This window comes from Lonchura striata, chromosome 1 (assembly GCF_046129695.1).
Source record: "Lonchura striata isolate bLonStr1 chromosome 1, bLonStr1.mat, whole genome shotgun sequence".
Lineage (NCBI taxonomy): Eukaryota > Metazoa > Chordata > Aves > Passeriformes > Estrildidae > Lonchura > Lonchura striata.
This window is the reverse complement of record NC_134603.1, coordinates 46,548,037-46,574,203: the sequence shown is the minus strand read 5'-3', so window position 1 is coordinate 46,574,203 and position 26,167 is coordinate 46,548,037. Positions and strand designations below refer to the sequence as shown.

Genomic DNA, 26,167 nt, shown 5'->3' with positions numbered 1-26,167 from the left:
GTCTTATGTATTCATGTATACATTTATCCTTTTGTCAGCACAAATGAGATATTCATACAAAACCTGGGAATTTCTTTCTTATATTTAGCAAAATCTGCACAATATTTTCAAAGCTGGAGTGTTAAATATGACACATTTGTTCTTGGAATATCAGGTAGCCATATACTTTCTGATTTTACTTCTTTTCTCTCTGTCCTCCATCTGTATGAAGTTAAATTGTTACACTCAGCAAACTGGAAATCACACTGGCAGCACTAAGTGAGCAGTTCTAGACATTTGGTCTTGTTGTGATGTGTGGCTGTTTAAAGGCAGTATTTCAGCAGCACTGGTTTTCATGGGATAAAACTAGAATTCCAGCAATAAGATGAGATACTAGAATAGCTGGAGAATGTTTTTGGTCCTCTTTTGTAGGTGAGCTGGAATAGCAGGAGACAGTGGTAGTCAGGGATAGCTTTTATCCCCTTTTTTCTTCTTGAAACTGCAGACCTGAGCCAATTCAGACCTGAGCAAAAAAAGACCAGGTGCCATTGAGCATCACCCCATGCCACCTCCAATTCTGCTACCCGTGCCAGAGGAGAGGGTATGGGATGTCAGCTTAACAGCACTGCTGGCCAGAGCTGTGGTGGTTCCCTCTTGTCAGTACCAGACCCAGCTCACTAGGTGATATTTTATTTAAATTTACCAATAATTATACACAGAAGATGTGTAGTGACTCCTCTGGTTACCAACGTGTCAAGTGTGTATGAAATTGCTGAGACAAACAAATAAAAGAAATAAACCCAGAAAACAGTGAATATCACTCTAAAGCACAGATTTCTTTGCAGTGGGCCAGCAAATTTGTTTCTACTATTACATTTATTTCAATACCTACCTTTGAGAAAAGCAACCTATTTTACTGAGCAGAGTATTTTACTGAGAGATCCTGATACAATGGGATTCCAGATCCTGGTGGTTCTTTAGGTAATATAGCAGCAGTAATAATAATAATGATATTTTCTGAGGAAAAAGACAAGACACAAAGCACACTCACGCATAATGGTAAACTGAATTTATTTCCTTTTGGAAAACAATTCCAGTAATCTCCAGGTTCAGACCGCAGAGTAAACATTAATAACAGTAACATACAGGTTAGTTCAACTGATTCAAGAATTTGGCCATGTGAAATCATTAAGGAAAGTCTTGAACACTCAAAGCTTCAAATGGTATCCAGGAAAAAAAATTCTTTGACAAACTACATAACAACTATTGCATATATGGTAATGCTATCTGTCATATCGCAAGGCTTACAAATATATATATGGGCCTTATTCAACTGTGGGTTCCTGCTCTATGAGAAAGAGTCTCTTCATATTTTTTGCAAGAATCTTCAGCAATAAAAAATAGTCTTAAATTCATCCGTTTGTATACCAAAAGAGAGATTTCTGGACTGAAGTTTAAACGAAAGGGAGGCCAAACAGAGCTGCAATGGAACATAGCTACTACTTTCTCCCTCCTCCTTGAAAATGACTTTTTTTCTTAAGTTATTTTTTTCTCCTCACACAGTATTATTATTATTTGTATCTTTCCTGAATAGGGCCCAAGTCCACTTGTCTTTATAAGACCATTTTAGTATCAGACAACATAATACATGTGCAACACTTTATATACAAGAAGTCTATCCGGTGCTCAAAAGTTCAAACACATGAACATCCAACAGTTTCGATAATACAAGTTTTATGGTACAATACAATGATTCTGAATAATATACATTAACAATGAAAGTTTCGTGCAAAGAGTAAAATGTGTTCCCTTTTTGTGCCACAAAGAATTCTCTGGAAGAGACGGGCCTTGCACTAACTGCTGTGCTGGGTCATCGTATGATTCTGCAACAAAAACAAAAGAAACAACTTAGTCACAGGACAGGCATTTGTGTGTGAAAGAAGGATGCAAAAACAATTTTCCCAAGATATCTTGTAAAATGATGGGCTGGATAATGAGAATATTCTTGATCCCTCCTTGTTTAAACTAGCCAGAAACAGCATAATTATGGAAGAGAGGAGTTCTCCCCAGCTGTTTCACACCAGTATCCTTTACATGTGCCACAAGAAGAACAACACACTCTCTACGGATAGGGTGTGGGCTGACCTGCCCCAGTGAAATTGCAAACCAGGTCAGTGATCCTGGTATCTGCTTACACATGGCTCATGGTTTATGCATTGCAAAAATGTGAAGTGCATTTGCCATAAAAGTCTTAATGCTCACTGGCCCGTGCTTCCTCGACTGTGGCACTGCATCAAATGCACTCCTGCAGTAAAACCTATTTCCTCCGCATGGTATAGTCTGGGAAAAGCCACTCTGCTAGAGAGGTCAGAGACTGATGAGAAAACAGGAGGGGCTGGCACAGCCTGCCCTTTGGTCACCAAAACCCACAGGTATTTTTCCTCAGGTGAATGCAGCGCCTTTTGTCTAGAAGCATAGCATGGACTTTGGAGTCTTCAATTCTCCTTTCCTGAACAATTAATCACCAATTCAAGCAGCAAACACCAGTTTCACCCTTTCCTCCTTACCCCTCAAACCAAGTTGGCTTCTTTCAGAAAGGTGCTATTGTGCTGCCTGTACTAGCTCAGATCCTTCACAAGCATTGATGTAAGAGCAAAGGACCAATCCAATACATCTCAAGTTTTCTACAATGTATACTGGATCCACAGATAACTAGAAAATGTCTGTGAATGCTACTTCTCAGACAATAGGGCAGCCACTGATTAGTGATGAATTCTCCCCTTAGTAATCGGGGCCAGATTTGGGCCAGTGACCCAGAGGGCAGGGGTGTCACATCCCCTGATTTGCTCCCAGCACAGCCAGACCCTTCACTCCTCTTTATTAAGTTAATCTGTCTTTAAACCTCTTTGGACTAACGCACACTAGGATGAACCTGTTCCCACAAGACAGTCATCATTTACAACAAAGTGAACATCTACTGAACCATACCCTCCAGAGCCACCCATGAAAGGGCACTTGAAAAGAGCCTCGGTGAAACAAATGTGAAATACAGCATGACTGCAGACCAGCCTAAAAATCCTCTTTCCCATTCTCCTTCACTCTTCCCTAAACTGTGCACGCACACAAATAATAGTTCATGGGACATTTGGCAAGGAAAGGATCTTACTGTAAGACTGAGGAATTTTTAATGTAGTGCCATTCTCAAGATTAAAGGAAAATGACCCAGTGACACTAAAAGATGCAATTTCCAGATGTGAATGCAAAATGATTTAATGCTGATGGCAGGAATTCCAGACTGTCCAAGGCCAAAGAGTGTTAAAAAAATATGCTTCACCACTTGATTTCATCTAGTTCCTCATCCTTCCCATAAAATCATTTCAAAATGCTGTAAAGCACTAATAATAGATGCAGCCAAAAATGTTGGCTGGTCACAGGTAATAGGCTCTGACTTTAAAGCACAAAAGCAAGGAAATTAAGAGTTAAGCCTGACAGTCAGTCCTTTTGTCATCCTGTTGTGTCCATTTATTGCAGCACTTACAGCATAACACCACAGGCTTATTGGAGACCCTGCAGTACCTAGAAACAACAGGACAAGTTAAATATGGGGTGGCAGCCTGAATTCTGATTTTCTTCTCTGCTTCTGAGCAGTTGAAGTAATATACCAATTGTTACATTGCAGACAGATATTTGGGGATGGTCTTTTGTTTCTAGTCTACTGAGAGTAAGCACATCAGTCATGCCCATTTTTTATTTCTTTTCACTAAGTGAAAAATGCATAATCAGTATGAAGCTGAATGAACAGTTGCATATGAAGCAGTCAAAAGGTGTTTTAAAATTGCAGCCGTAACTCTGGCTGCAATGGCATTTTTGATTAAAAAATAAAAATGCCCAAATATGAAGGAGACAAAATAAAACACAGCATAAGGACTGACTTGCTCTAGCTCTCAGTGTCCCTGACTCCTGTGCCTTGGCACAAAATGAGATTCTCTGGAGATAATGAAGAAATAATAGGAAAAAACCAAACAAGCGTTGCAGAGAAGAATAAGACAGGGCAGGATAGGAACATGAGGAAGTGCTTTGAACAGTTTAGGCCTTAAAAAGGCAACAATACGTGTTGTAAACAGTCAAAACAAAACACAGTTTCCAAAGTAATTAAAGCTTCCCAAACGTGAGGGACTAGGGAGAAATACCTATTTGCCTAAGTTGCAAAAAAATACAAAGTGGAAGCGCTTCAGGAACATAACATTGACAAGAGAAGCAGGCGAAGGATAGGAGGGGAGAGATAAGAAAAGGAGGAAAATTCTGTAATCCTACAGAGAGCCATATTCCACTCTACCAAAAGCCATCTATTGGAGACCTCATGTCTAAGTGACTGAAAATTGCAAACATTAATCCCAGTTATGAACTGTTGTTGTTTTTATGAGGGGTGTTGTGTTTAAAAATTTAGGGCAAAATTTCTCCTCTATTATCCACACAGCAGATCTCGACTCTGATAGTCTCTTTGCCTCGTGTGCAGCGAGCTCCCGCCTCCCTGGCAGTGGGAGATCAGGCACGCGGGGAAAGCAGAATTTGGAGCTCCCGCCGGCAGGGACGCGACAGGGCCACGGGAGCACGGCACACCCAGGGAGAGCACAATATTACACTTGAGATCCCCTGTGTGCCTTGGAGAGCATGCTGCCCTTCACTAAAGACACTCTAGACAAGCCTGAAACATGCCTCCTCCAGAAACTTCAGCTAGTTTGCCTGAGTTTGGAGCAATTAGTGCCTCCACTTGCCAAAGAGACGTCATTTAGCGAAGTACAGGAGGTATCATATGCTCCCCTTCTTTGCCTCCCCCAAATCTAATCGTGCATAAGCACATCTGTTTAATTACGTGGTAGTCTCCCTACAAAGCAAAAATGTCAATTTCCTGCTTAGCCATGGAAAGAGGAAAATATTTTTTCTCAATATAATCTTTCCTGGACTTCAGCAACAGCTGTGTTCCAATTTCCAAGAGCTGGGATCTCATGAGGAGACACTAGTTTGCAAATACAAATTCAAGCTTTGCATGCACAAAATGGAGGAACAGGGAAGCAGGAGAGGTCTGTGTGTCACTGCATTTGCTATCATGTAGACACAAACCAGGATAACTCCTTCATCCCCAATTTTTATGTCTCAGTGTTATCTGGAAAGCAGGCGTATTATCTGGGAAAACCTGAATTCAGTATATTTCACAAACAAAAGAAACTCCTCAAGTGCACTTGCCCTATTCCTAGAAATAATTATTTTTGATAGTTGAATCCAGAATGCCAGTTACGTGACCTAAAATTACACGCCACCACTTTTCTGGATGAAAATGCTTTGAGATATCCCTGTTGTTAGTGTTAAGGACTTGAAAACACACAAAGAATTCTAGGATAATACTGTGTGGAAGAATCATCTTGGCAAACAAATTCAAAACGGTTTCTTCACAGAAAGGCTGGAGACAAAGAGATAATAATACTTGTTGTTTGGTGCATGCCTTTGTGTTTCAGAGGGAACGTGAGAAGTAATAGCTGGCAAAAAGTTCCTGCCCACAGCATCAAAATTAACGAAGAAAAAAATACCTACAGATAGCTACAGACTCAGTAGCCCATTAGAATCCTTAATGTGACCTGTTGTTTCATTCAATTTAAATGGGACTTCTCGATTTTATGAGCAGATGAACTAAGACATGGCTGCACCTGACAAACAGTGCAAAGAGGGTACACATGAAGAGGCATAAAGATGAAATGTAGGTGCATTATTTCAACAGATGGTAACAGTACCACAGCAGCATGTTATTTTTTCCTTAGTTCAAGAACACAAACATGTGTAATCAATCATCACTGATTAAGTAATTATGGTACCCTACATGTTATCACTTATCTGGAATCCTTTATCTGTGTACATTACAGACTATCTTGTATTTTTTTGCATTCAAAAAAATAAAAATCCACCCCACTGCACTGCAATCCAGCTCCAGGTTGTAAAACAGAACTCTACATTACTATCAACCTTTAAGCGCTACAATTTACTCTTTTTTTTAACAAAAGCAATTGGTTTCCAACAGGCTGGATAATAAGTCTTTTGACCTGCATTCTTCTTTGACCCATTAAGGTCACCCCTGTGCTCGGGCATATAGCTGACTTAGGAAATGCCTGCAAGTCCTGCATTTCATCTCCTGCCCACTCAAAATAAAGCTTTCTTTAAATGTGTCTGTACGGGTCCCCGAAGACCAGGGAGGCATCCCTGTAGTGGGCAATGGAGGGACAGAAGCTTCTGCCTTTATTAATGAATGCAGACCATTATGAGTCTGGCTGGCTCCTGCACTGTTCCCAGAAGCATATACTGTACGTGACTTAAAATGCTAGAATATTGACACAAAGCGAGCTGGGCACCCCTAAGGAAAATTACTCCTTGGATATAATGTAGGCTCGTAACAGCTATTAGAGTACAAAATAAAACCCTCCGGGATCAAACTGACATATACCGCATTCTACCTACTCCTCAAACATTAGAAGAATTTCTTTGTGAAGGCATTCTCAAGGACAGCATTAAACTGACTTTTGTAGCAATCTGCAACAGCTTTTTGGCTTACAGCTTTTAGTACTAAATCTCTAGTTTGAATCAATATAAGTACTATATCTACCACATTAATCAATACATTTGGTTCAATACACGTTCTATTAAATTATACTTTCTAATCAAGATTTTCTGCTTCTCTTCCCTTCTTTTTTATTTCAACTTCTTATCCTGTACCACACTTTTCAAACTGTCTGCAGCTAGGAAGAGGATGTTGCATTTTCCAGAACCAAAGGGGAAGAAAGGCCTGTGGAAAGGCAAGCCTAGCAACACCTAGCACAGGATCAACATGGATTTCAGTACTTTGGTCCAATGCTCTATTAATTATCCTGGTTGTCATGACCCCTCATGCAGAAAGCTCTGTATTGGACACTGTTGGAATATTATACCATATGGAAAGGTGAGGGAGGAGGGAAAAGAAGTATTAAGTGGTAACACCAAAACCAAATAAATGAAACTAATTCAGACTAAACTATAAAAAAGGTAGCACAAAAGGTTGTTTTTCACTCTGTTTCTTCAGATTTGTGCTGCTTCAATACTGCAGCACAGAGTTTCCTGTCAAGGCCCCATTATATTGCTGAAGGATTCTTTCCTGGTAAACTGTAATATGATTATACTCAAGGACTGAATCAATGAGTTACTTAGATTTGTACAATGCTAAGATTAAATACAAACTATAAATTAAGATGTAAAATATATTATTTAGTCCAGGTCTTTGGGGGATATGTGAAACACTGGGATAGAAAATGTTTCCAGCAATCTGAGCAATCTGCACAGTTAGAATAAATGACTTTCCCACACCTGTGTTAGATTTGCTGGAATGTGGCTGTTCTTCATACGAGAATATGAAATGCAATGTCAAAATGATAAACATGCATATTGCAGGCATGCAATGAATTTGCCACTGTCTTACAGTTAAAACCACTGCACTCATGTTCCTCACTTAGTCAGTGTCTCTTTTCCTATCTCCATATAATCACTGTGAACCTGCAGAAAAACTGTTGCATTTTCTTTTGATATTTAACATCATCTCACTCAGCTCACAATAGTGTCTTATAATACTTTCTAGATGACATTATGTCACTATTAAACAAAAAGGTAAAATAGCATAATAAAAGAGAAGAACAAGAATTCATAGAATTTAAAGGCAGAAAAGACCCATTAGGGCGTTTTCTCCACCCATCTTGCCAGTGTTGGATTATTGCCTATAGTGTAATTTCAAGTGTTTTGCCCAGTCCAATTTTAATTAGAGCTTCCAATGCTCCTCCTGGGAGACTATTTCACAGTTTCACAGACCTCAGGGTTAGTATTTTTTTCCTGATGTTCATCCCAGGAGAGGAAGAGGCTCAGCCAACCCAAAATCAGACATGAAACCAAATCTGCGTAGTTAGGAGCTGGTTTCAGTAGAATATATGTGCTGTTTTGAACTATCTGAAAGCAGTAAACTTACTTTCAATGCCCTAGCAAATTATGGCATTAGCTCTTCTGCTGCTGCAAGCAATTAAGACTATTCAGTTATGTGGGTTTCTGAAGCTTAGTTGCTGTACAGGTAAAAAAATAGTATAGGTGGGATTTGGGTTTCTGTACTAAGGGTAATGACTTCTATAGGGCACTCCACCAAATGAATTAATTGAAGGTTAGGGTCATATCCTGGCTCATTCTATGATTCTGTAATCCTTAGTTGTACTGACAAAGTATCTATGGACATTCAGATTGTAAACATTTCTGTCCTTTTCATATACGTGAAATACAAATACAGCAACTTCAGTTGAAGCTCATTAACAAATGAGTGATTATTTTCCCTCTCAGATCCCACCCTTCCTTTCATAAAACACTAACTACAAGATATGAACTTGAATTAGTGTATCTAAAATGTTGGAACTAACCAATGTTTCTGACGTGTTTTGCCTGACAAATTGCAATGCCTCTGAGATGAATATATATTCATATTTCAGTGCTCACACTTATACTGAGTGAATGAGGGAGATAGAAAAAATATAATGTCTAATAGTTTTTCATAGGTGAAAAGTAGGAGACTGAATGGAGACTTCGAAGTTCTGCAGAGAACAGAAAAAGTCCAGGCAAAGTGTCCCTGCCACTAGCATCTCCAGTACTTAGTGCAACTGGCAGAGCAGGAGGACTAACAATGAATTTATAATTACACTAAAGTAGGCACGGAGTTTTCATCCAGGCTAAGTTTGCTTATCAGCACAGACCTAACAAAATGCAGTCTCCAAAACTACAGATTCCCAAGAAATTTGATCTGAAATAAACCAGAGCTATTTCCACAACAAGAAAGGGGCCAAATCCCAAGAGAATCTGTGCTCCCATAAATACCATTTATGTGCGGAGTTGATGCCTTTGAGAATCAGGTCTGTTCTCAGACATGTTTGCTAATTAAGTGGTCATCTTAGGACATGACTGACCACTGTTGACAATGATAATTTAGGAAACTCTACAATGAATTGCAGTCATTCATATAAATTAATTCACCTAAGCATGACTGCTAATCAGATTTTATTCTTTATCATATTTATGTAAAACTCTCAGTGTTCTGGTTTTTCTACTCAGGATTTCCAGCTGGGCCAGAGAAAAACTACCTGTAAAAAAATCTCAAATTGAAGAGCATGTTCTCAGGGATGCAAACTGAAAATTAAAACCAAACCCAAACCAAACTAAAACCCCTGATACCTATTTTTCTTCAGAGACTTCCAGTAAGCCACTAGTAAAATGTCAATGATTCCTTTTGGATTCATTACTATATGCAAGTACATATATCACAGATTTGTTGTATGGAAAAGAATGACATATATTCCTGGGAACAGCAAATAAGACTTTCATCATTGTCATAGAAGAGAACAGACACAAACACCAATGCCTGTTCACCATCCTTGCACCTTCCTCATTATGAGCGTTGGCAGGGGGCTCCCAGCTAAGCCTCTGACATAAATCAGAGTAGCTTGAAGGCTGTTTTAACCTATGGTGCCAGGCAATCACCTCCCATAAGCCTGCCTCACCCTGTCTGCTGCTCATTGAAATGCAGTGATACTTGCAAGAATGTCTTCCATTTCAGGCAAGATGTGCCTGGCTGCATGGGAAAAGGTGTGTGCACTGCCCCATTAAAGAGAAGGTGATGGTCAGGGCATCTTCACAACAATTCTTCCAAACTGGGAAACCTCTCTCTTCTTTTACATGGCAAAGGGAATGTATTGATAATCAGGATCCAGGTCTAAATCTTGTCTGTACTTAAGCAAAGCCTTAAAGTGATACTGCAAATGTTTGAAATTAATACACAAGCATTCTTCCCCAATAAGAAAATTGTTCATTAAGTGGGAATAAAAGCTTAAACAAAAAAGGCAGAAGGAGGCACTTCTGAGAAATATATCAAAAGTCTTATTACTTTAGAATATGGTTATGGTTACCCTGGTATAAATTAAGAAAAGCTCCACTGAAATCAAGGGAGTTTCAAGACAGGATTGAAAAAGAATACAGCCAGGCTAAAACAAAGTGAATATTGCTTGTATACTGATCGATTCTTGCACACCCTCTGCAGAGGCCACAGCCAAAAGTCTCTTCACCCTGCCAGACACAGCAAGCTGAACCCAAAATTGAACAATTACAGATTTGTCTGTAGCTATTGTACAACAGAGTAACAGGGGACAACAAGCCTTGATAGGCAATACTGCCTAATAAGATATTCAGGGATTAAGTCAGTGTTTTACAAGACATGTGTTCATGGGCTAGCTGTTGCTCTGCTTTAATTTTTTTTTTTATCATGCTGATGCTTTCTAAACTACAACATCTGTAAACAAATTTGACTGACCTTCCCTTTTACATCCACAGGCAGCGTTTCTACTTTGTGCTCTGATTTCAGATACCTTAAAGACAAATAAATCTGTGGGGGAGAGAGAGGTAACAAACCTGCACAACAAAAACAAACCCCTTTGTCTGACAACATGAGATCATCTTATGTGAATACAAATTTGCTAGCTGTGAGTGAGGAACTGGCTCCTGGAACTAGAGCTGTGCTATGCACAGATTCCTTTATAGGTCAAACCCAATTAAACAAACTACTACTAAATATTTAACAGCTCAGCGCAGTAATTAGTGACAAATAATGGAAGCTTAAACTGATAATTGCACAAAAATGTCCTGTTGGAAACATTACACGTTCCTTACTCCTCTTTCTCTCATACTCAATGAATCCTGATCCTTTTCAAGGATTAAACTGACAAATGAATCTAGATTTTATGCATATCTCTTTGGTCTGCAATGAAGTTTTCTATGACTTGTGAAAAGGAATTTTCCAAGGGGAATTCTTCTTCTCAAATTTCCATTTTGGGTTCTCTGCTTTTAAGCAGAGTAATTGCTAAAACATGAATTGATTTCAAATCTTCAACCAACCTACAAGTCCAGAATTCAAGCTCCTGTCCATAGGATTCAAAAGGTCACCCAATTAAAATGGGGAAGCACACAGAGCTGTGATTTATATGCAAAGGGCAACCTTTAAAACAATGATACTTTCCAATTTTCCACAGGTGCATGTACAAGAATCTCTTTGAACAAAATTACAAGTGAAATTACAAGTTTCTTGATACAGCTGGAAAGAAAAGTGCTGTAACTTGTCTGCACTCCTGTTATACAGACAGACACATCCCACACTTGTATCGATTGTCAAGTTCACCTCCCTACCTTTCTGACATTACACTGGGTACTGTGCTTACCAGGTGACATGGGGACAGCCTGGAATCTGTATTCTCCACACATTGCCAGCTGGTGCGTGGGGCCTTGTACAACAGTACCTGGCACACTGGAGATTGTGGATCAGCCCAGGATTAACACACAGTGGCTAACATTTTCACTCAGGTGAAAGAAAACCCTGAACAAATCAAGTTTTAAATTCAGCAAACTTTCCTTTCACATGTGTAAATCATATCTGGAAGTTATCCATCTAGCAAGCATATGTACCCAGTTAAGATAATAAAGAAATGGATGGGAATGTATGTTGGATCCTGAAATCAGGAATGTAAATAGGAATTTGTCCCCTTGTCCATGGTATGAGAATTTTAGACTGTGTAGGATAGAAAAGGAAAAGCTATGGTGCTCTACTAGCTCTCCTCCTCTTCTAAAAGCTCCAAACTCTGTTGCACATTGGTGCATCTTTTTCCTTCGAGACAGTTTGCAAGGAAAGCCAGATTGAGCAGATTTGATGGTAACAGCCAAGGATTTCTGAGCTGATAAGCAGAGGTCCCCATGGATTTTGCTCTCTGACTTCCTTCACAACCAGTTACTGTGCCAGCCCATCTTGGACATCTTACAGTCCTTATTCCTACAGCTCTTCAAACCAGGAATAGCAGGAGCTGAGACAGTGCTTATGTGGCAGACTTGGTGTGTATGTGAATTACAAATCTACTGCTTGGAAAGGAAACTAAGGACAATTTTTATCCCTTCATAGCTGGTGACTAGTTAGACAGTTAAGAACCCTATGTTGAAATGTTTTGTTCTTAGAGCAACCTCATCTGAGTTTCCCTCTTTTAAGTCTAAGAATCTCCATGTTTTAAAGGTGACTTTTAGAGAGACCAGAATGCTATTTTGCCCTTTATAACAAAGTCACTCTCTAAATTTTGTGAGGACACACATTGTAAATCAATAAATCTGGAGCATTTACTAACATGTGGTACGAGGACAAGAAAATTTCTTGTTTGTCATTGTGGTTGTTGGTTGTAAAATGCAGTTTGGATTCTCTATTGTCTTCTGTTTTCTTGTTTGTTTTTTTTTTTTTTTTTTTCAATCGCATTTGTGTAAAAGTAGTGTGAAATCTGACCACAGCTAAATGGGAGGAATTTTACTCTCACTTTCTCCTGTTTATAGAACCTTAAAAAATGGGGAAGGGAGTGAAGTCCAATTCCTACAGTTTAATACTCCTCCCCCAAACAAGAAGTACCACATGAAGAAGCATCCTTTCATGCCTTTCTCCTTCCTCCCTGTGAGAGATGATCTCTCCTTCTAGCAAATGTCATTCTCTGAGCTTGGTCATTCTGTTTCCTGTCAGACAGCTGGCCAATGACACGTTGCAAGTCAGATGCATCATTAGGTCCTGCCTTGACCCTGCACTGACAGTTCAAGAAATGCCCCCACCCATCACCTCTGGCTTTGGTTTGTGATGCTGGGTGCTCCTTCTCCTTGGCTATCTCCTGCTAGGGGATCCAGCCTTCTGCAGCTGCTGCTTTCACCCTTCATTGCCCATTAGGACTGTTTTTAGTGTAGTAATCTTTAGATTGAGTGAAAAGAATCACATTTACGAGGAAAATAACTGGAGACAACACTCATTTGCTTTCTATGTTTAGTGCCAAGGTATCTGAAACAGAGAACTTTAATTCCTTTACAAAAAGATGTGCTGTAGCTATGGTGAGGCTAATCTATAACCCTCACGATTGTATGTCATTTGCTACTCCAAGCTAATTTTAATTCATCAAAATAAAACTCACCTAATAGAAATAACCCTTTAAAGTAAAGTATTATCTTGAACCCAGAAAAAAATAAAAAAGGAAAATCTTTGCAATTGGAGGGCAATTCATCATACCACAGTGTACACTTACATAAATTCAAAAGTTAGCTATAAACAAGTACCCACAGCAATAGTGCCATGCATAAAGGGGCAGGCAACAGGAGGCCTGCCTTCTAATAAGCCCTCAAAGGAACCTGCCACACAGAAGTGGCACTTATTCTAATTTAAAGCTCTCACAGTTACTTTACCATGGCAAAATTTATAAACTAATAAGTTTAGTAAACAGATTGGCACTCCAAACAAAAACCCACACAGCAGTTCAGGCCCACAGAGAAAACAGCTTTCTTAGAAAGGTACTCTCTTCAACAGTGAGATAAAACATTTGTTTGTTGGCTACTCTTACAGTCCCTGAAGTTCAGTAACTATTCTGCACCATTCCATCTGTACTGCCATTTCACTGTGGTCTGTAGTCTATTGTCCCCACAAATATTTTTAGCATCCTAAGGCATATTACACACCTGTATATTTGTGTCCTGGTCAGCTCAAACAAAGAAATACTTCTGGATTTGAAAGAGCCTACTATGGGTTTGTGACATCCCTTAAAGTATGATTAAATAGTCAGGAAAATTTGCTTTCAAATTGTCAGTTGAAAACCATATTTAATATTTGTAATTAAAGCTCGCATTCTGTCTCATCTCTGTTAGTTTTGATTCTCAGTAAATGATAAAAATTACAAAAATTATACTGTTCTTCATTTATATAAATGAAGAAGAAAGAAAATCAGAAAGTAATAATACAGGCTAAGCAAGAAATTACAGAAATCTCTGTAATACATGCATACTGGATTTTTTTTGTTATATCCTAAAACCACATCACTTTGTACAAAGTTCCTTTTCAAATCAAAGTGATACTAAATTAAAACACCTGCAGGCAAAATTTCTAAGACACGACGCAGTTTGTGTCAGAACACTCATCACTTCAGGCTGACCTGTCAAAGGATCTTGGGAAACACAGTAAAAAGACAAATCTGAAAGTTTGTAGGAAACTTTGAATGATAAGAACTGTGTGTTGCTCACAAACCACAAGATGCTGTGCTGCGTTAGCTGAGCTGTACTGGCGCCTATAGCAGATGTCCACCCCTTCCTACTCCTTCTAGGCACACCTGCTCAGGCTGTGCTCCTGAGAGCATTGAAGGGGAGCCAGCATCAAGAAGTTTTTACAGAAGAAAGCAAAGAAATAAAACGTTTGTGCTTAGATGAATGATGTGGAATTGAAAGAACAGAATTCAGGAGTATACACAGACACCTGCCGTCAGCAATAGAGCTGTGTCATAAATTTGATATGGGTGAAGTTAGCAAAAAACGACATTTTTGGACCTTGACAGGCAATTTCTGTCACCTGCATTTTCAGGAGATTCTCAGCACCTTGCAGAATCCACCCCTGCATCCAACCCACTTTCTTGGAGAACCCAGTATTGTCTCAAGAAGCCTCTTTTTAGGCATTAGGAATTAAGATTTTGGCCACAGGCCTTGTTTTTCCAGAAAAAACTGCATTGTCAAAGCAATCTACAAACTCACCAGAGAGTAATTTCTAAGGGTTTTTGAAATACCTCTTTTCACAAATATATTTCCCTATTAAGTTCTGCACAAGTCTGACATCTATAGAGACTTACAATTCTCTGCTAAATTGTGTGCATTTTCAGATTAATTCCTACATATTCACTGTATATTATTGTAAATCCATGTGGCCTAACCATTCAAATCATGGGTTACCATAGTCCTCAGTGCATGTTAAAGTATTCCTAACACTGCCCAAACGTATGCCAGCTCATAATAGCCTCATGGGATTGTTATAGCAATTAAAAATCCCTGGAATTCATTGGAGTCTGAGACATGCCTGTGAGGACCAAAAGGGAGTGATACAGAACCAAGCTTGCAAAATAAACAGGATTTGCTGCGTACTGAGGGAATCCTTGGCTGTCTGACTAAGGTACCTTTTATACTGGCAGGGGATGCAAATTGGAGCCTGAGGATCTGCACTTTCATTTTCAAAGCTCTTTGCAAACATCAACCACTTCACCTTCACACCATTGCTTCAAGGGAAGTAAATATGTACAGTTCCAGCATCTTCTGCTTTCTGAAGGTGTAAAGAAGCACAGGGCATTTTTACAGTCTCTGCTCAGGCACAAAAGGGAGCTGTTGACAACCTCTTCCTTTGTGGGCAAATGAGTTTCTCATTGACATGGAGGGAATCGGTGGCAGAACAAGGTTTTCTGGAAAGATCCTGCTGTCCAACCTGGTACTGAGTCTACCCTGCCTAACCTGCAACACACCAAAGCAATTTGGAGAATGCTAGCCATCCACTTCTTCAGTGTAGAGGACAGATTACTGCATGACACTCTCCATAATCTCTCCTGTAAGAGGAATTCTACATGTTCCCGGGGACCTCCCCCTTTGCTTTCCCCCCCGCAAATAGTGGCAAGGTTAGAGACAAGTTGTTTTCTCAAGGCTGAGATTAAAAATGGCTCTGTGTTTTGCTAAACATTCCTCTGAAGCATGGGCAGCGCGTGTGTGCGTGTGTGTGTCTGAAAAGGACCCCAATGAAAGGAAGGAATGAGAGATGCTAAACAATGCTGTGCAAAGTTGCAGACTGTTCGGCTACAGGCCAGAAAATGAATCCAATTTTTCATTCTGTCATTATAAATATTTCAGTGCAAATGGTACTGATTTTCTGCAACTGTGGTTAAGCAAAGGGCCTCCGAGTGAATATTTAAGGGGGGAAAAAAAAAGAGAAGAAAAAGAGGGAAAGGAAAAAAAAGAAAAATAAGAGGGAGGAGGGAAATTAAGGTTAGCAACCAATTAATTTCAAACTTTCAGTGTAAAAGATTCTGGGAAAAATTCTACAGTGATGCAGCGTGTGACTCGAAGGAGGGAAAAAAACATTTACTCTGCTCTTCTTCTGACAGTTTCTCATAAAATATCTGCAGTCCATCTATCTTTTAGTACTCCAGGCTCCTCTGGAGAGCAGAAAATAGTAGTTTAAAGCTCACTTCAGTGCCAGTCTGCGGGAGATTGCTTTCCACAGGACCCCTGCTGATGGAAGCCTAGGGGAAGAGGCCCAGGAGTTATTCAATCAGTCCAAGGCTCTGGGGCGGCCAGGGCTCCTTTGAGGGCTGATTATAAAGCTGCCCTCCTGTTGCCTGCCTCTGAACAGAACGAAATGAGCAGCCTCTTGCTGAGCAGATTCTGCAAGAAGGAATTTCACCTGTCATGGAGTTTGTCAGAATTTCAAGATTTATCTTGGTGCAAAATTAATAAAATACCAACTAGGATTTCAGCCTGACTACTCAGCTGTGTCATCTCAAAGTGATCTTTCACCTAAGAAAACCTGGACACAGAGCTACTGAAGTCATTCTTGCCCTACTTTTGCTCAGGAGCTTTGGTGGATGCTACAACTGAATAATAAAATGATTAGAGGTGGATTTCCTGACAATTATACCTAACGTCAAGTGCTGGGTGGGTGCTACTGTCCTAGCGCGTGACCTTCCACCTTACTGCTGTGGTTACTAAATCTCCCTGGAATAAGCTAGAAATCTGAAATAGAAAAAGATCATTTCTGCAGTTTATAACCTAGCAGGTCCCTTATGGCAGCACATCTGTTAAGATCATACACTGGTATTCCAGGTCTGGATTTGATTTATAAGTTTTAAAGGAATACAAACAACAGACTACATGAGATTACATCCAGTGAAACACTGCAAATTAATATTGCCGTGACAGTCAAGTACATGGTCTTTTAACCATATTCTGTGTTTAATGTTGTGGTAAAGTGCCAGGTTGATAAAGCATCATCTAAATCTCTGTGAGCTGAGTGCAATTCTTTCAAAGTTAGACAGTCTCACCAGTCTTCTGACAGTGCCTTACAGCAATAATAATAATAAAAAATCTTCATACACTACCTGTTTAGTTAAGAGTGTACTAGCTTACAGCACTTGATCACAAGAATTTCAAGTCTCAGGTAGCAAAGAAGCAACTTGCAGCCTGTAAGAGGGCTTTTCAGCTAAAAGAGTAGATAAATTTCAAGAAAATAAAATTCAGCTGATGGGTAAATAATATATTCAATTTACAATGCTGTTGGTTCAGATCTTGACATGGAGAGACAGAGATGCACTGTACCAAGAAACAGTTAAATATGCTTAGATTGGGAAGAAAGATGAATTTGCCATCAACAGCTCTTACTCTGAGCTGTGACAATTTCTCTGCAAAGCTGTTTGTTGTTTGAAGTAAAAAAAATCTACCTTTCTGTCTATTTGCTCCCCAGCATTTTCTAACAAGAGCTTAAAACAAATGGTAACATATCCTTTACCTGCCTCCTCACCCTTAAATGACAATTAATCATTAATACACATAATAAAGCCACCTTTACCAGGCACTAGTAGTGTGACAGTTTTAACACCAAGAGATCTCACAGTAAAGGGGGAGAGAGGGAGCACGCCATTGAATGCACAGATGGTGGGAGGGGACACAGGGTGCTCTCAGCAGGTTACAGTAGAGATGCATTAACTCCACAGAGGGATAAGGGCTTCCCACCAGTACAGTCATGAATTATAACTGAGCATGGGAGTGAGTTCTTAGTGCCTGTCTCACAGCAAATATACTGTTCCATTTTCCTGCACAATCACCTTTCACCTTTACAAATGCAAAGCCAAGCAAAATGCACCACTAATATTTAACAATATCACAGGTTCTTTATCTTACACAGCACACATCTACACACAGGAAGTGTGGGGGGAGGCAGAGTATTCACTGACACGGCATATCCCCGAGCAAACTTACACACCCGTGATCCGTGACTGTGCCTAGAAATTCTCCTGCAAAATAAGACTGTAACAACACAGAAAAACAACTAAAGCTGCATGTAGAAATGTGTGTAACTCAGCAGTATTGGTTCATGAGAACTGAATCATCTCTTTCTCTTTTCCTTTGTTAACAGGGTGGAGGACACTCAATTTCAGCTTTGAACAGAAAAGAAGCTCAACTTAAAAAAACAAAAAATCACAAGAGCCTGCAAAATTCTACTCTTCCCACCCAAAATATTAATGTCTTAGATTGATCAAAGCATGGCAAAACCATCTCCAATAGCAGGTAGAAATGCTAAACCTAAAAGCTGTTCCTTCTGGGTAGGAGACATACACATTTTTTACGACATACACTTCCAGTTGCGTAGCCACTGCACCAGAGTCTTTTTCACTCATGTTTAGAATGAAGTGGTCTAATGATTGTCTTCCCTGCCCCCAAGAACAAAAAAAAAAGAAAGAAGAAGAAGAAAAAAAAAGACAATAAACAAATTTAAGAGGAAAAAAAAAGCAAAATGCAGTGGAAAAAAAAAGCATTACCTTTGAGCCAAGTTTGCTGTTTACTGGAGTGTCTCTTTATGAATCACTGACCACACCTTGTTTTCCCAAACTATCTGCACCTCCTCCCTAGGGGAATTCATCCCCTCCCAGCTTTCCTCCTACTCAATGAACCTATCAATGGAGAAAACTTGTTATTTTTGGCAGCTGAAAATTTGACCAGTTTTAAAGGATTCATTTACCATGCCTTTCACTTTTGTTTAAATCCTCAGTGTTCCTGTTCTAAATGACAGCATGGCAAGCATTGCTTTTAAGCAGTATTCATCTTGCCTACCACATCTCAGACCTTCACAGAAGGCTGCTCTCTCTCCAACAATGGAGCCTTACTCCTTTATAGCTTGAGGGCAGAGACTCTCACTAGCTATAGACTTGCTGCAAATATCACAATAAAGGACACAAATGTGAATTTCTTCTAAAATATGGGTTGGCTCTCGAGGTCCCTTGCTTTAGAAAACTCTGTCAAGAGCAAACAATATATTTTTCTCCTAAACACATAGCAGCCACACAGCTGAAAGAGCTTTTCCAAGTGATCTAACATGTCAATGGAATCAGGATGCTTGTGAATTTTACACTTTTCTCCGCTTTAGGTCTCTGGTCAATATTTTAGCTTCTTTCACACTTAATATATTCAATGCTGGTTTGGCAGCATGTCTTGTAGAACTTAAAAAATATAAAAAACTCTGAAGCTTGAGGAGGTGCTCTGAGGTGGAAGAAGGTAGGTTTGAACTACTGATCTTAAGAGGTAGCAGTTTTGCTTCTACCAAACCCCTGTGCCTATGCTTTGGTACTCCAAAAACATGGAGGAATGAGGATGCTGGGAGCAACAAAAATCTTGTGCCAGCACTGCGGAGGGAAGTGGGGGCAGACCTCAAGCTGCAAAGTCCAGTGATCACCGTGTGCCACCACTCATTGGGAAATGACAGGACCAGTGGAGAGTGGAGCCAGGAATAAGGAGCTTATTCATGGAGATGGAGTGAGGGGGGCCAGCAGCGGGGTAGGGGGAAGGGAAATCAGATTTGCAGAACTGGCCATGAAGCTCCTCAATACACCATAGCTGGATGCTTCATAAAGTCACACTGATGGCAGTCCCGGAGATGGCCATCTGTTGTCAGCTCTGGGCCAGATGAAAGATAATATAATGGCAGCTACTGGTAGCTAACAGCAGGGCAGTTGTAGGAAGGAATGTGTCCTAGAATGAAGAAGTGGTGCTTCCTGTTTAGCACAGAAAATCAGTCATCGATATCAACTACATTAGCAAGAAATTAATGGATGGACAATTAAGAGAACTGAACTGATCTACCAGGGAAATTATTCACATGCAAACAGAGTGCTTATTTCTTTTGCTTACTCCAGGTATATGTGCCAACTGATCTGACTAATGGCAAGGTGTAGGCTGAAACATTCAGGGCACAGATGATAAAACCTCATTTTCTGCAAAGGGCAGAATTCCATTTCTAATGATTATCTGTGGGTCAGGGAATACATTTACTGCTTTCCCTGCCCTCAGTCTATAACAGGACTCTCTGATGTTTGCTGAGGTTTCTGTAAGGACTGCGGGTAGAAACTGGCCTTTATATAATAACTGAACTTTCCCTTATTATTACCATGATTTATTTTTACTAGTGCCTTATCATTATTACCAGCATCACTCAGAAGAAAAAATGTTTGCTTTCCCAAGCACTTTTATTTTTGTCTTGTTTCTTTCTTTGTCCCATAATCTCCTTTCTGCTTCTCTTCTACTCCTCTGCTTTTTGCTCCCTTCTTTTTCTGCCCTTCTTTTTCTGCCTTTCTGTGCCTTTTTCTTTCTGCAGCAACTTTTGATTTGCTTCTTTAGGCTGAAATCTTGCACACCTCACTGTTCTATTTGCTAAAAAGCCTCAGAAATTATTATTTTAATGTTGACATGTAACATCACTGATACGTTTCAGGGACATTTGCTGCTTTCAGCCTGGAAACCATGAATTTCATTTAACATTTTTGCATGTCTTAAGGATTTGCAGTCATAAGGATTACAAACTGTACTATATTACCTGATTTGGCAGAATCTATTTAATATAGACCATATGAGTCAATTTGGAGAACAGATGCATGGGTTATTATTTTTAATAGGTACTTATATTTTACAGAAAGAATCCTGCCATACAAGCATATAAATAGGAAGAAGTAGGCAAAACAGGGATATATATTCAAACACATATGCTCTTTGGTATGACTCTGACCCCTAGAAAGAGAAGGAATATAAATTTTTGCTTATTTTTGAATAGGTACTTTATGAGTGTCATCCAGGACAGTATATTTAGTTTTCAGTTCTTTACCATTTTATTGTTCCTTAAATCTGAATTTCTTTTCAAGATTAAAATATGTATTTAAATGTAATATCCATCACTTTAAGTGCTGTACTTTGTCAATTAATTATGTATTTTCATCAATAATATTACTCAAGCATCTGAAAAAACAAACCCATAATTGTGATTCAATTGCTCCAGAAATTTAAGGAATGTACTCACAGAGAATGTATAAGGGATGTTGCGAACACATTGTTTCCTCCTTATTTACAGAAACATTATAGAAAATTTCACAGGCTGACTATGTATGTACAGTTACTCATATATTAAGTATGCAGAGACAAATAAGACACATTAATATTAAGCTCATCTTTGACAAGCACTATTTATTGAAATCAAAATGGTCCCTGAAAAATTCTGGCTCTTTGGGCTTGGTGGGCTTTGCAATGTGCTATAAATATTCATGAACTAATGAAGTACCCACAGGGAATGTTTACATTTGAATAGGCCAATCAAAGGCAGGTGAACTCACAAGCTCCAAACCTGGAAATTTCTTATTTAGAAAAGAATTACTGCATGAAAACCTAATGTGGCCATAACACCCCTCAGTCCCCAGGAGGGAAGGGGCACTGGAAGGGAATTCAAAGAATTTCTTTTTGTATTTAAACTTTGTTTGACATTGAAGCAAAAAACTTGCAGGGGAAACACTTAGAAGGTATGTCCTTAAAGAGGTAATGCATGAGTGCCTCCACCTTAGTTCTCTTGATTGCCTTTTTGAGAAAATTTGCAAAGAAAATAATTCTCCCTTCTAGGGGGAAAAAGTCTTAAATCTCAAGAACACAAGTCTGAATTTTTTAAATCTTGAAAGACATTGAAAGATAATGCACATACTGGTGCACACATATCGATCTGAAACAGAATGAACAGTAAGGGCTCAGGAAAAAAAGCAAACTTGCAATGCATGCAGCTCAGTTTAGTCCCCTAATACAAACATTAATTACAATCCTAGGATCTCTGGAACACATATTATCATCATCCTCACACACAAGATGGAGAGCATTCATGGTGATGTGGAGCAAGTTAATACCTGACCTTACAAATGAATCCAGCTCTTCTGACTCAGGCATTTGCTCTGAGAAAAGCAGCCTGACTGCCTGCTAAGGACTAGGGCCTACATTAATGAATGTGTGCCTGTATTTAGGCATCAAAAGTATTTTGTTGAAACTTTAAATGAGGCTATGGCTGCTCAACACCTATGCTTTTATCAAGGTTCCTAACTTCAGGCATTTTTGACCTGATTTCCTGATGTACTCAGCACCAGCATCTTGCCCTGGCCTTATCTGCAGCTGGAGGTGCTCAGCACCCTCTCAGAAATAGGCCACTGAGTTTGAAAATGCTGGCCTAAAGCTTTGACTGTTAATTGGATTCCAGGTAGGCTTCTTTTTAAGAAGAGCTGACAAAGTTATTCCCTGCTGGCTCCTGGCCTTTGGGGCCTAGAAAGCCAGCATCTATGTTCCACTCCTCACCCTAAGAGCTTGGGGACCTAGAAATGCCAAAACTAATCTCCAATTTCACTTAAAAAAAATGCTTTGAGGCCTTTTCTTTGTGGAAAAACATCCTGCAGGTTTAAAAGTTTTGTGCCTGTTTTTGTGTAAAGAGCATAAATAATTCACAGTCTCCCATGCTGTTGGGACCTACATGGTACACAGACTCAACTACTGGAGGGGCCTTGACAACACAATCCTAGATGGAGATAACTGTGCTGCTGCTGCTATGGCTGATGCTATTCCTACACCAACCTCTTTCCCAGCTAGCCCCAGAAGGCCTCTGCTACAAGGAGACAACCCCAGCCCAGGTTAATTAGCAGTTTTCTCTAGCTGACCCCCAAATGAGGGAACATAGTGTTTGAATCCCAGCTCTGCCACTGTCTCCACTAAAGGTCTCAGTCAAGCCTTTAGTTCTTGAAATAGCCTAGAGCTTGCTTAGTTCTGCTCCAGCTCAGGTCAAGGGTATTTTAAAGGCTGTTTTAAAATGTTGAGTTTTTGGGAGCATTTTTCAATGCTGAGATCTTTGGAAAGTTTAACCCTTAAAGAAGTGAGGAGGAAACTAGAGGAATAGTTTCAACAGTGCTAACCTTGGAGCAAGAAAATGGTAAAACTGAAAATCCAGAGAAGGACTCACATTAAGCTACATAAAACTTCCACAGACTCTTCTATACTACCTCTGTCTTGCTTTGTTTCAGCAGCTTGTACTGGGAGCTAAGAATGTTCTCCTGCTGTTTGAAGCGACATGAGTAACATCTGCTATAAGTGCTTCATTCTTTCTTTCATCCCTTCCCTGGGGAACGAGCTGTGTGTTTTGGTAGAGTTCTGTTGCTGTGGGTTGGGATTTTGGGGAAGGTTTAGAAATCTACATACAGGTATACGTTTGTATGAGAGAAGGGAGCCTTTGGTACATGTAGGTGCGTCCTGCTCTTAAAAACCTAAGGCAAGGACATGTGTTGTGATACTTAACTGCTGTGGAAATTTGTTCCATGCTCTCATGGGCCAGTCTGTGAGGAAGTTCTAGCTTCTGAGGAAAAATGTCCAGCTCTTTGCTAGAACTGCTCACAAAGCAGAACTTTGTCAACTACCACATTGTTTTCAAATGAGAAGAACTTCTCAGGTCATCTCTGAGATATGCTTGAGCCAGTCCACCAAGAAAATTAAGGACTGAGTCTTAGAACACAACTGGACAAACATGTAGGAAGGCAGTATAGACAGCAAGAGAGCTGATTGAATATGCTCCTGGTCTCCTTTGCTACTGAGGGCCAGTGCTGCAGCTCTCTGTATTAGCTGGAACATCCTACAGGCTGATGGCTCCATGCCCAGGTATTCTGTGCTGATCGAGTCCAGATGGGAAGCAGCAAGGGCGTGAATCACTGAGGCCAGGTCCCTTTTGAACAGGATGAGAAGCAACTGCTGATCCAATTATTTCTTGCCCTAGTTTTCATGTTTCTAAAGTGGGGACATTTAACTACCCCAGGGGCAACTAATTATTAGTCACAAGAAGTTAAGGAAATGTCCTAATTCACCAAAAAGAGTTTTCATTTTTATATTGGGCAAAATGGTGCTGAGATAATGTAATCTTGGCTAGCATCATATTGAAAATTAAATATCATCACTGATAAAACACTGGAAAAAGTGTACAATTATTCATCAGTTCTATTGGATATCAGCATCTCACTGATCCAGCAACATCTGCATAAAACTAAAGTGAATTAATTAATTCATTCACTTTGGGTAACACCCCACAAGGGTACCTCATTCCTCCCCTGAAATACTACAATATGTTGTGTCCCTGGCCAGGTTGGATGGGGCTTTGAACAACCTGGTCTTGTGGAAGCTGTCCTTGCCCATAGCAGGGGGTTGGGACTAGATGATCTTTAATGTCCCTTCCAACCCAAATCATTCTGATTCTGTGGAATTAATACTGGCACTGGAAATAGGAAAGAAATGGTTACTCCTTATCAGAGACAAGAGAAGTACAAACATCAGAGCAAACATCTAAGCCTATGTCCAATAAAACTAAGGCAAAAAGGAGCAGGCACTGGAAAGAGCATGTGGGCAAGAAAAAAATCTTAATAGGTACAATTTCCTTTATCATGAATGAAATTCAATTATAAAATAGTGATAAGTTTATTTACTTCCTTATAAATTAAAAAATCTGTATTATGGATAATTAATGGAGATCATTGTTTTAGTTATATCCATCCTCTATAGAGAACTGAATGGTCCAGGTCAATTAGAAGATTTTATTATTTTGGGGGAAATCTAGGCACCCTATAAATGCATCTACCTTTCATCTTTCTTATTTGTACAGGCTTATTTACAAAAAGCCCTTATTGTGTTAAGCATGTCTTATTAAAAGCTTTCTATTCTAAAGAATAAACACTTTTAAGGACACACTTTTTCAACTCCATTTCAGAAGTATAAATACACCATATAGCCTTGTAAGTAAGTACAAAAAATCACAACTTGAAACACTCTTAAAGCATAAACTTCTAACTGTTACAGAAGGTTTCCATTTGCTTCCTCCATATGCAGGTAGTATCCAAAAAAGTTTAAAGCTGGTTCTGTAGCTATTGAGCACAAAGGCATTTAAAGGCAGTGTACGGAACACAAAGGAAGTGTCAAAAGGATCTTAAAACAAAGAGCAAATTCCTGTAAAATTTCATTATTTCAACTTGAAGGTTGAGCAATACATTGAAGGTTTGATTTTCAGGACTGGGCATTTGTTCTCTGTTCTCACCGGAATGTGGTCCTGTGGGACTGCGTTGCATACTTAGCAAGCATCTGGAGTGAAATAATGGGAACTTCTAAAGGGAGTCCTACTTGATTTTTGTATTGAGAAAGTAGATGAGGGGATTCTTAGGTCCCTGTAGGCTACTCTTTCTGAACAGGAGCCTGGAAATGCTAAGTGAAGAATCACACTGGGCCAAACACCAAATTAAGCACCATTGTAATGCATATATTTTCTGTATGCTTGAATTAATTCCCTTTAATTATCAGCTGAACCATACATGTGGATAAGACTTCCATGTTATTGCATTCTGCCCTGCTCTACTTTGTTCATGTTTCCACCCAACAACCATGGAGTGCTGACCCTACCTTCTAATCTGACATGATCAGTGTGTCCTGTGCATGGGAGAAGAACGTTAGATGTACACTTAATTTAAAAAGTATGGAACTGCTCTTGATAGAATAAACATACAGCTATGCTGCAAGCCTCAACACAAACCAAGGCAATGTGAAAGGACAGAGAAGCATAACCTGGAGGACAGTTGCCAAAGATTCCAGTGCTTTTGGTGGCAGATAACCTGAACAAAGCAATGCCTCCTAGTATAGGTTTTAAATGAGAGTGGGCTGGAGATCAATGTATTTTCAGCAAAATCAGACCCTAAAGCTCAGTACCTATTGCTCTGCCTGAGTGCTTTGCTACCCTTCCACCAGCCTGGGTAGATAAATGGAGGTAAGAGCCAGAAGACAGTGATCCAAACAAATAAATGCAAATGGCATGAGTGCATTGCATTTTTTTAAAACATAATGCAAAGGATGCCAAGATGGGGTCTAGTAAGAGCCTTCTGCAGCATGCAACCACCAACACATTGTCATCTAGCCTATGTAGAGCAGTTCCTGTAGTGATGCCCTTTTGTGCCCTTCACTAGGTGCCTCAGTTATGTTGAAGTTTCAATGAATGAGGCTTAGATGGAAAGAGCTAAATCTTTTTCTTACTCTTGGGCAGGAATAAATTTTGAGTGGAAAAACATGTTGTTTGTTTACTACAACAACAAAAAAAAAAGAAGGCAGTTGCTTGGGAGCCCATGTATTTTGAAATGAAAGCGTATTTTAGATGGGATAG

The 26,167-nt window shown here is 39.6% G+C and overlaps 1 protein-coding gene across 1 annotated transcript in view; it reads right to left on the bottom strand.

Annotated features, from left to right (window-relative positions):
* Nucleotides 1-1,026: 1,026 nt before the first annotated feature.
* ZNF521 (zinc finger protein 521) overlaps nucleotides 1,027-26,167 on the bottom strand; it is a 229,736-nt gene continuing 204,595 nt past the window's right edge. Inside the window, exon 10 of the mRNA XM_077783929.1 lies at nucleotides 1,027-1,862. Coding sequence (XP_077640055.1) covers nucleotides 1,833-1,862 — 30 coding nt within the window. The 3' untranslated portion in view covers nucleotides 1,027-1,832. The remainder of the gene's footprint in view (nucleotides 1,863-26,167) is intronic.